This window comes from Salarias fasciatus, chromosome 13 (assembly GCF_902148845.1).
Source record: "Salarias fasciatus chromosome 13, fSalaFa1.1, whole genome shotgun sequence".
NCBI classification, from domain to species: domain Eukaryota; kingdom Metazoa; phylum Chordata; class Actinopteri; order Blenniiformes; family Blenniidae; genus Salarias; species Salarias fasciatus.
Window position 1 is genome coordinate 12467122 of NC_043757.1, and position 11955 is coordinate 12479076.

The 11955-nt window shown below is 42.1% G+C and overlaps 1 protein-coding gene across 1 annotated transcript; it reads left to right on the top strand.

The window, feature by feature from the left end:
* The first annotated feature begins 800 nt into the window (after nt 1–800).
* Nucleotides 801–11558, top strand: LOC115399270 (uncharacterized). Its single transcript, XM_030106560.1, has 12 exons — nt 801–845; nt 2262–2367; nt 3040–3198; nt 3287–3404; nt 3488–3534; nt 3686–3811; nt 3953–4071; nt 4156–4302; nt 4400–4596; nt 4684–4813; nt 9998–10191; nt 11294–11558. Exons 1-12 carry the CDS (start codon nt 804–806, stop codon nt 11526–11528), a joined length of 1620 nt encoding a protein of 539 aa, XP_029962420.1. The 5' UTR covers nt 801–803; the 3' UTR covers nt 11529–11558.
* Nucleotides 11559–11955: the final 397 nt, after the last annotated feature.

The window sequence follows — 11955 nt, forward strand, 5'->3', positions numbered from 1 at the left end:
ATCGGCTAATGCACTGCAAACAAACCTGGTGACCTGCGAGCCAGAAAAAGGCTGAGAGGCCTACAACCATGTGAAGAGACTGGCTTAAAAAGGCAAAAACAAGAGCTCGATTGAGCAGCTTGTTGCACATACTGACGTACGTGGGACTTGCTGAGATTATCCCTTGTCTATTTACTGATTCCTTTCACCGTGCAGATGATCTAAGCAGCAGAGAATTGAGCTCCTCCGACATGCTGAAGGCTGAACTTTCCCTGCTTCCCTGCGCCGCCTCTGCGGACGCATTTACCAAAAGGGTAAGGCTGTCACCAAAAAAATCCCCCCTCATGATCTCCCCATACAGTATATCACATGCTCCACATGCACCTTTAATGTATTTAGAGGTAATCTACGGATAGAGTCACCACCACACATTCCTGTGAGAAAATGTGCTTTATCTGATTTAGAGTGTGGCTGTGTATGAGTCAAGAATACTTGCTGACTGTAAATTGATTAGGCGAGGATGTTTTTTTAGTCAAATGCGAGCTGAAACCTGTATTACGTGACAGAGGCCGCTAACTCGCTCCTGCAGTCTTGGGGAGGCGCAGACCGGGAGCTCCGCTTTCCACACGTTAACCCAGACGACAGGCCAATGCCGGGAGGAGGGATCGCCGCTACGGCGGCGCATAACCGTTGGTGAGTTTGGCGTCGGCGTGTGGACAGTCAACACTGCCCGGCATAATAATCCCGTTCCAGCTGTTGCAAAAACTCAAACGCCGCCTCACATGTGTCTGTTTTTCTTTATGTTTTCACATGCAGCTTCATATATGCCTCGTTCGAAGGATCAGAATGGAAACTTCCCCGAGAAGGTATTGTAAACCATCAAAGCAGGGCCTTCAGGGTGGCATCAGCACACAGCCCAGAGCTGCTGCAATTACAGAATATGCTCTGTTTATATTTCCCAGCTCCCTTGATCTGTCAAAGCAATGACTCTGCAAATAGTCTTGGGATTTTAGTCTTTGTTTCCAGGATTTACCAAGCAAGATTGCTCGTATCCTTAGCGATCCATGTGTAAGCTGAAATACAAAACACTCTGGGCTTCTTTAAAGGAAAATTGCTCATGTCCTGCAACTATTATATCCATGCATTATCAGTGATTTTCACTTTCCTCTGGGTTCATCAGCAATTACATATGACTCACTGAAGTAGTTATGCCACGTTTAGCATTTAAAGAGCTACACCTCTTTTTCTCGCCTCATGAAATGGCGGTGAATAATTTCATACACAATGATCTAACATTGTTCCTTTTGTAAATTAAACCAAAAACAAAACTAAGCTAAATGACTTTTTGTAATAATGCCGAAATCCCTAAGACAAGGCAGACCTCTCACATTGGTTTCTTCATTCCGTGCCACCTTATAAAGCCTCTGCTGGCACAAGGGAACGCCGTAGTTTTTCTTCCCAGGAACACCATAAACAGAACATCTGTGACTAAGGCAATAATTACACAGAAACCTGTGTTTAGGTTTCCCACTAAAGCAAACATTTCTCTGTCTTCTATAAACATTTATTTACATTTAGGCACACAAATATGTTTACTAGCTGTAATATGTCCGAACGAGTACGTCCAACGTACTCCCAATCAGCTGGTGACACAGACAGTCAGAGAGCTGGAATCTAACCATGTTTTGTCTTGACTTCTCGCCGCCGACTGAAGGTGTTTTTACATGCAGCCGTTTGACTCAGTCCTACTTGTGCATCATAGCTCACACCCTTTGCACCACTTTCACCTTATGTTTGAAAATGGGAACATGAGTTACGATCCCATCTTCATCACTTTTGAATAACCACATTACTTTGAAGTTGAAGGGCAGGGCATTTACTGCTACATCTAATTGAAAACAATTCAGTCAAGAGACAATAAAAGACTGTGATAAAACCCTTTAAGGTATTTAATTTTGGCAACATTTGAAGCTACGTATAATGCAATCAACATGACCCACAGTATATGAAAACAGAAAGAAACGTGCAAAAATCACAGCTTCTCAGGCAGACAAACAGAAAGCTTAAGCAGAATTGCAGTTCAAACACTGGCGGATACTTGGTTTTGTTATAAACTGCAGATGCTAAATACAAGGTCCTCAATCTAGAAGCAATGCTTTAAAGGGTGTGTTGTTTGTGTGTGTGACAAATTGAAAAAACAGTGCAGAGTTTTTGTAGGGAGGCAGTGATTCATTCAGTTTTCCACCAGCAGCAGGTGTGTAGTCTCTCATTTCTCCCCCCAGGATGAAGATAGGCAAGTGGCCAAGTCTCTCAGGGAGCTGAACACAGATGAAGTCTGCCGGTGGTTTACCAGCATCGGGCTGCAGAAATGTCTCCCTTTCATCCGAGGTACAGCACATTCTTCTGCCCTCTTTCCAAGCCCTATGGCTGTGCAGCAAAGACAGGCGTTGCCACTTTAATTTATCTTCGCTTCAGATCAAATAAACTTTTTAATAGGAATGTTTAAACTTTAGACAACAAGGGAATGAACTAAACCGACAAATGAAATCTGACATGACAGCATGATGATGGTGATGATGGTGATGATGATGATGATGATATGATGTGATGAGGATGATGAGTCTATTTGGCTGCACCCTTTTTTCACAGCATGCATCATGGGATTGGATTTTATTTTATGGCAGATGTGTTTTCTGCCACAACAACATCAAATAAAGAGGAACTTTTAAAGAGGCTACATCAAATTTCAAGGACAATAAAGTATATCTACACTTTGAGGAAAAAAACGTGACTTATTTGTATCTGTTATTTCAATTTCGAATTGATAGGAAATATTTTAGATATTCATTGCATAATGTGAATTTAACAGTGATTCTTTAATACACATTTATGCTTCATTATATCATTTTGTTTCTACTTTGAAAGAAAATTGTCAACAATTGGAGTTATGTGTATTTATATCATTTTGTTTTCGGCTGATTTTCTTTTTTTTTTTAACTAACAAATAGGCTTTGTATGAAAAGAAATAAGGGTGATTTGTGGCACATTTTTCCCTTTCAGAGGCAAAACTGTCAGGAGCAGAAATTGCTTCAGTAGACGTGAAAACGTTGGACATCCTCCAGATCGTCTCACTGGAGGAGAGGGAGCAGTTGCTGTCAGCCATTTACAACGAGCTCCACCCTCCCAGCACCGCCTCCCAGACACTCGACTCTTTGCTGGGTATCGCCGTAAAGTCTCACCTTTACAACTCGATAAATACGCGAGAGGGTAAACAAGATGCTCACTTGATGTTTTCTCTGTCACACAGAATCCGAAGGACCAAATAACGTGGAGACGTTCACCGCCACACTGGTGTCAATGACCAAGTCCAAATCCTCTCCTCATGTGAGCTGCCTGAGTATGAATCGACGCTCCCTCAAACTCAGGTGAAGGCTCTCTTTACTTTATCAAGTGGAAAAAGAAAAAAACATAACAAAACCGATAACCTTTTGGCTTTTTTCTGTCATAGAAACAACAGTCAGAGGAACTGTCAACTGGTAGAGATCACCATCAATGGTGAGTAGTAGAACTGAACTGACTAACTACTGAAATATCAGAGATACTCCATTTGGTGAACATAAACATAACATGATGCAGTTTATATATCTTGTGGGTAATAAATGTCTATTATTGATCACACTACTGGTCTGTGTTACTTATGCTGCAGCTTCAGAGCGGATAGTACATCTAAGAACGCCAAAGGAAACCACAGTGGGAAAAGTCATGGAGTCCTGCTTTAAAATGCTGGGAGTGACCGAAGACAAGAGTCTGTTCACACTGAAAGAAAACCAAGGTGCTCAGGACATCATGCACACTCCCATCATGCATTCTCTGCGAAAATATATTGTCACACCGCATACATCTACTGGTACTTTCATCAGGTACTGTTGCAGGATTTGAATATGAATAAACTCTCCATATGCTCTCACTTAAGGTTCGTCAGAGGAGCTCCCGTCGGATCAACAGATTGGAGCGTTATTGTCATCATCTTCATCACCGTCATCATCACTGTCATCAGAGAGCAGACAGCTGGAGCTGCACTTGTGTAGAATGGTAGACTGTTTGGACGTATTTATTGTAGACCGCTGACCACATGCCGGGCTACAGCATGCGTCTCAAATAAACTTTGCATCACAGGACAAACCAGCAAATGGTCCAGACGCCAAGAGCTCCACTCAAAACGACAACATGAACAAAAACATCCAGGGGAACCAACCAGCGAAAGAAGAGCGGATACGAGAACTGAATCAGCAGGTGGATTCACTACAGAACGCCATCCTGCAGGTTAATATCGCTGATTGACAATGTATGATAAAGTAAAATTTACACAACAACTCAAGACTGCATGTCATGACCAAGTTGACCTCTTTAACCCCAAAAGATCCAGGAGCTGCACCACGGCCTGGTAGCTTTCTGTTCTGAGCTAAAGAATTCAGATGGTGATGAGAATCTGGACCAGCTTGGATCTGCTGAGCTCAAACAGAGGCTGGAGCTGGTGAACCATCGACTGAATGACAAGAGGCAGAGCCTGCAGACCCTCAGAGACAACATCAACAACTTCACTGCTCACAAAAAAAAGTAGGTGAACCACCTGCACTGACGCAAAGCAAAACCTCTTTTCACACATTCAGTAAACCTTTCTGAACGTGTTCTCTGACCCTTCAGACAGCTGGAGGTTCGTCTTCTGGAAAAGATGAAGTTGAACTGCCAAGTGTTTAAGGAGGAGATTAGCATCGTGCATCTCAACCGACATGCGGTCCACCTCCAGAACGCTCTGCAGGACAGCTATGTGAAGGTACACTGACACAGCCAGGATCAAGCTGCAGGCTGAGGCCCTGAGCCCAGTCAGCGGAGTTCAACCAGCAGCATGTGAATAACAGTTACACCAATATGTGGGAAAGCTGCATCGTCAGAGGCTGAGAATGTTTTCATTGCTAAAAATAAAAAAAAAAATCTGAGACGCTGATATTTGCACCAAAACATCTCTTGATAGCGAGAAAGGCATGCGTGGTATGGGATAATAAAATCTTACTTTTACTGAGGAAATACACAAAGACAAATTTGGTGATGTGGAAAATAAATCCAGAAAAAGTATTCCATGACTAAAGCCTTCAGTTACAGGTGAATATATGATGAGACGATGTAAAGTTCATATTGTAAAAATTAACCGTGCGGTTCTATAAAGATGGTGACAAATTTCTGGGCTGGGAGGACAGTCTTTAACAGTCCCTTGATTGACAACTCAATGATTCATTCAGTCAAGTGTTTCCTGTAGCACTGCTGTCCCTGCCATTGTGACAGTGACTACATGAGTCCTCTGGATGAACACGCACCTTTTTTCTTCTCAGAAAATGATGCTTAGCGCCGACATTCGAGAGCCTGTGACCATACCGACAATGGAATGTGTGTGACAAAAGCCACTGGGAGAGTGCGTCGGAGAAATGGGCCGGCATGTGTAAAACTATCTCTACCTATCCCCAGAGGAGCTCACTTCTTTTTTTTTTTAATGTGGCTCTTTTATCCCGTTGGAGGAGCCCTAACGAGGTGCCATGAAAGGACACACGCGGCTCCAGCTTTGAAAGGTGCCCCGTGTCACGTTGCCACCCCGGGGCCACGCTTTTTTAGGTGCTGAGTTTGTGGGAAAAGCAGCAGCGCTAATGTTTATCATATGACCTAATCAGAGTTAACACACAGGTCAGAGCTGAGGAGCAGCCTGGGAACTGATAGAGCCACTGTTCAAATAAGGAACAGACCGCCCTGTGTTTGGTCTTGTAGGCTGCCTCGCATTACAGACAATAAGGAAATATTTCATCATCGGCAGCCTAATCTCCGGGATCTATTGCAACTGGAGAGCATCAATAAAGCGGCCGAGCGGGAGGGAGAACAAGAACCAGGCGCAGGAGTGAAGGGAGGAGGGAAAGGACAACAAATGATGGAAATGACTTTCAATAAGTAGTTTAGTTTGGATGAGTCAAAACTTCAGACGGACCAGTAAAGAAGGGAAATTGAAAGAATTACTCCTCGGTCTTCTTTGTTCTTTAAGCAAGGCGCCAAAGGTTAGAAAAATAAAAATCCTTCACCTTTTGCTTCAGACACGCTTGTGCTCACTGAGATCTCCGCTATGAACGCTGCTGCAGTTGAGCGAGTCAGGGCATCGGCATTCACACTGACAGCACTGAATGCAGATCCACTCACACCCATTATTACAAATGAAATGCAATCCTTCCCATTTAGCAGCTACGTTAGCTGGCCTGTCAGAGAATCGTTTGTCACACTGGGGGGAAATAAAGTCGTGCCACAGATCAGGTTTTAGCTTCCTGTAACGCAGGCAAATTCGTGCGTTTCTGAAATATGAAACTTACAGTCACATTTTCTCACTGCTCAGATGAAACAAAGTCGCCTGGCTGACCTTTGCGATCTTGACTACATAGTTATAATTGGTCTGCTCATTTTGTCTGGTGTCTAAGTGCCTTGTGTCTGGCCCAGGTAGGAAAGGATTTGATCAGATCTTGTGGATAAACAAGAAGAATATGAAGAAAAAATTCCTTGGGTTTTTGGCGTGTATCCAACATTGGACTGAAAGGGAAAATGAAGCATATTAGAGTCTGTTCCTCAAGGGGCTTCGACTGTGTTTCCGAAGATATATCCTGTCTGGCCACTTGTCTGAAGAGAGAGAAGCCTTAGCTTTGACCCCTGACCCCGGCGAGGCAGCATGTATTGCTGCGAGGCATTCGCACGCCACGCAGGGGGGAGGGGAGTATGCCAAGTGCCTGGATAAAGGAACACTGGAATTTAGTGGTTGGGCTCACAAGTTATTCTTGATCCCTCCGAGCTACTTGTGGTATGATCTCCTCCAAAGCTAATCATTACATCTTGGTGGTCTCTCGGCGTTGACGCAGCCTCAGTCGTTCCAAGCAGCGCTATCTGTAATCTTCAAGACTTTGTCCTGAGGAACAAAAACAATAAACTTACAATTTCAGCTGAGGCCAGTGCTTGTTCAACAGATGACAAACACAGGTGATGAAGTGGCTTCAAACCAGCAGCACACCGTGGATGGTTTTCAAAGCGGTGTTCACACTCGTGGTGCAGCTCTACAAAAAGGACCAAAACTATAAGAACAAAAGGGAAAAGCCAATTCACTTCCACTGAATACTTTAGCATTCAACAAATGTAAATGAGATGTGAATAAATAAACAAAGGCTTGACTGCTATATAGTATGTTCTATAACATAACTTCAAAAGCCTCCCCATCAATGCTGTGCTGGACTAAATGCACTGTGGGATTAGCATGTGGTATTACTTAAACAGTGATTTCACCAGCTGAAGGTTTTCTCAGCGCATAAATGAATGTATAAAGAGGGGAAAGCAGCACCAGAGATGTGTTTATGCACATTAACTCTAGCAATCAAGATCTGTCGCAAGGATGCGTCAGTTCTGAAATCTAGAAAGTCTTGTGTGCTGTGACTGAATCCAATTCCCGATCTCAGCCAGTCCTTGTGTTGAAGGGTTTTTTGAAAACACACTGAACTTCCAGTTTCTCTAAAAGGTGTGCCAGCACCTTGCATCACAGCAGCTGTCAACGTTGCACGACAGTGTGATTAATTGTGTGCAAGTATGACTTAATGTGACTGATCATGAGCAGTGTGTTAGACTTCTGACGGGCTGAGCTGCTCTGTACAAAAAAAAAAGTCCAGATGACACTAATCCAGCAGTTACAGCATAGTTCCTGATATCGGGACCATATCTGAGAAATGTGAACACACCCTTAATGCAACAAACATGCTGCAATATTGATATTTTTAGTTCCAAAAGGGAGCGACTGACAATTCAGTCCCATGAATCTTAGGCTACGTATTTTAACATACTGTATATTACATCCATTCACCAACATGTTTTTTTTCCCCGCATGTGATCAAAACTGTGAGATAAAGTAGAGAATAGAGAAAGAGCAAATTGAAAAACAGCCTTTCTGCTGAAATGTTCTCAAAGCAACTCTTCCACATCTGATGCAGCCAAAATCACTCATTCATCAACATTAAATTCATGACATCCATTTTAGTCACAGTAGTATTGGGCAACCTTTACAGGAACTGTACCACACCTACAGACTTCCAGTATTTGGTGCTGCTCATTTTGTAAATAGCAGGTTTATCGTTGTACAGATTAATGACGGCAAATGGAATTTTGGATTCATTACTCTGTTATCAGGAATAAAATATAATAATTACTGTAAGTATAGTACTTTAATACATTTATAATTCAGCATGCCTAGGGAGCTCTATAAAAAAAATCTTGTTACTTAATAATAATAAAAAAGTAAAGCATTTCTGTAGTACTTGTTTCTTTATATGTGGCTCCTTGTGAATCTATTGGACTATTTCAAACCAGCCTCAGTTTCAAGAGAGAGAGAAAATAAAAGTTCAATAGCAATCTATTATTTGTCCTGAGAGGTCGATTGATTCTCAAATTATTTATGCTGAGCCACACACATTGTTGTCCATTAGTAAGCAGGTGTAAGAGTGGTATAGATTATTTTTTACCTAAACCTCAGCAAGAAAAACGTTAAGTTTAAATACATCTAATGTTCCAGTACTCTAAAATGTGCTTACTGCAGAAACAGCGGACGAGATTTCATTAGAGAAAGGAACATCTATTAAAATGACTGGAGGCCTCTGTGACAGGTTCCCATGCATGTCTAATGATCGCTCACATGCATGCCTCACCTGACTGAACAGCTTCTATTAGGAGACACTGCAGAGAACAAACAGGATCGCATTAGAAGTGGTTGTTCCTCTCCACCTCACACGCTGCTTGTGCCCACAGTTTGTACAATATAGAGTCCTTTTATTCCAATTACTTTTCAAGTGACTGATACTCTTCCACTACACTCGATAAGAGATGCACTTTCCATTCTCTCCCTGGTTTATTGTGCCCTGTTTGTCCCTTCTCGCTCTTCTTTCATTGGTAGAAAATAAATGTACTCATTCATCCATTCTCCCTCTATACCATCTCATCCGCTCACTGGATGATGGAGTCAAACCCGATTCCTGTACAGGTACAGGCAATCCACTACTTTGAATGCAACTTTTGTAAAAGACTTAAATACTACTCGTAAGAGTACTTAGGCTGTATTCTGTGTTTTCCTTGTAAAGGTTTTTCACCTAAAGACTAACGAAACCTGATGCAATCTACTAGAGAAACCTGGCGCAATCTACTCAAGAAACCTGATGCAATCTACTCGAGAAACCTGGTGTAATCAACTAATCTACTAAAGAACTTAAGTAAACCTAAAGAATTCTAAAGAAATTTGAAAGAAAGCTAAAGGAACTAAAAGAAAAATAATGATCCAAAGAATTGCCAAATAAATTAAGGAAACACAAAGAAGTCTGAACTGGAGAAAAGGAAAGCTAAAGAACATTACAGAAGTTGAAACAAACCTGAAGGGCTCATGAAATCTACAATAACCTGCAAGTGAAACCTGATGTGATGACAACAAAATATTGAAAGAAAACTTGGACTGGTTCTTTGATTGAAATCCTGTGGAACATTCGGTGAAGAAAACATTTTCTTCAAGTCTCTTCAAGTCCCAAACGGCATAAAAATTCAGAGGACTTGACATTTATTGATCTGTCAGCATAAACTCTTTCCAGCACATTATTCCTCTGGAGCATATGTTCAATATTCCTCATCCATAAAAGTAAAGACAATAAATTGTAAATGTGTGTTTAAATTGTGTGCCAGTCAAAATCAGTCCTTCTTTATTTCACACATGAAAGAGGGGGTGTCTTCAGAAAAATGAAGATCGAGAGAAAGAAAACACTTAAAATAAGCAGGAAACAAAACATGTCGTACAAGTGGATTAAAAGGAGAAATTACTTCCCCACAAGCTTGTTCTGCCTCAAATGATCACTTTCTTCCCCTCTGAGCGATCTGTGCTCTTGTTGTTAATGAGTGCATGTGATCTTCTTTCCTCGTTCAGGAGAAAGCTGAAAGAAAGACTTTGGCCATCGGCAGCCTGAGCCAGCTGGTATCACCGCAGTCCCCCGCCATGCTGCTGGTGGTACAAGAGAACCAGAACCCCGATGGCCATTACGGCTTCACGTGTAGCCAGAGAGGAGGCAGCGGATTAGTCGTCGTCAAGGTGGACGACTCTCACCTCTGCGTGGATGACAGGTAACACCAAAACACACAAAGTGCAATTAATCCGGGCTTAAAGACAAACACTTATTTAGTGTTCTTAGCTACAGCTCAGTAAGCATTCCAAATCCCCCCTAATCTCGTCTATTTCCTTCATCCTTTTATTTTTCTGCGCCTGGTCGCCATGGAGACGCATCAGACATCGGACCCAAAACAAGCAACAGTGTAATCTAATACTTGGAAGCAGAAGAGAGTGAAAAGGTGTAGATAAAAGAAGTTTGTATAATAAAGCAATTATAGAATTACAGCAAGTCCATAGATACCAAAGCAATGCCAAACTCACGAGTGTCCTTTGCATGGACAAACACACATGTACACACAAAATTGAAGCTCTATCTTTATGGGGCCTTACTATAGATGTATGGCTTTTGTTTTGTTGTTTTTTTTAGCCCTGTGCACTGATCTTAACCTCCACAACCAATGTCTAACCTTTATTCTGACCCTCTTCCTGCCATAACCCTAACTTTAACCCAGCCATGTGTGGCACCCTGCATTGTGGACCTGGAAACGTGTGTGCAGACCCCACAAAGACAGAAAATCAAGAGCTCCCACACAAGCATGCACACACTCAGACTCGCAGCGCCATTGGAGGGGCCTCCTCTGTGAAGTTGACGTCTGTCTCAGAAACAATCCTGCCAAGAAAAAAATCTGTGTGCATGACAGTGCAGAGACAGAAACACAGAAGCTCAGAAGAGTCTCTGAAGCTCACTGCGTATCTCTGCATCGCTGCCAACACTCTTAATGCAGCTAATGAAGAAGCACAAAGGACTGCTATTTGACTGTCAGCTTTATCTGGGCGTCTTTAAATAAAACTAATGAAGGAACTCTTTCATTAATGAAATCTGTGTAAAATATGCTGGTCTTTGATTTGTGATTTCATTGATTTTGCTTGGAATGCATGAATACAATGAGAAAATTATTCTCAAATAATGTATCCATGGCGGGCACACAGGCGTCCCTCACTAGTTTTAGTTTTTGCTTTTAGATATGAGAATTTCTCTTTCTAACAAGAAATACACTTTAATTGCCTATAATGAATCTTTAAATTGTCTCTTGTATGCGTATGTTGCTGCCACAGGCTAGTGGAGGTGAATGGCGTGCCAGTTGTCAACTCCACACTGGAGGAGCTCACAGACATCTTGCTGAGGGGACCGGGCGCTCAGATCGTAGTCCTCCGTCAGCCTCCGCCCACCTTCACCTCTGCTGTGGTCCCACAGCACACCATCTGTCCAGGTCCCATGCAAACAAACGGGCCGGAAGGAAATCCAGACACCACAGAAACTACACCGCAACGTAAGGTGATGGCAATCTGATAACACCATGAGGAGGAGTCAAGAGATAACTACAAGGAAATGTTGTGGCATTTACTAAATTTCACAATGTTTGCTGTTCTGTCAAATATTGCTTAACTTGTCAAATAGTGGTGGTTTTATTTTTTGTGCGTGTTTTTTTTTTACTTATTGTATAAGTTTGTTCTGGGTAGTTAGTAACATTCCATCTGTATCGATTTGGTGTATGTGCTTTTGTGCAGCGCAGCAACAGTGAATAAACAGCGCAAGTTAAACGCATTCATCTTTTACTGGTATTTGGATGATTGCTTGATGTATGTTATCAGCTTTGCAAAATAAAAAAGCATAAAGAACAAACAAGAGTGTGTTGTTCCAGAGCTTTGCTCCACTGGATATGTGATAAGCTTTGCATTTTTAGCACTGAGCACAGTCCTTCCTGTGAAGGCAACAA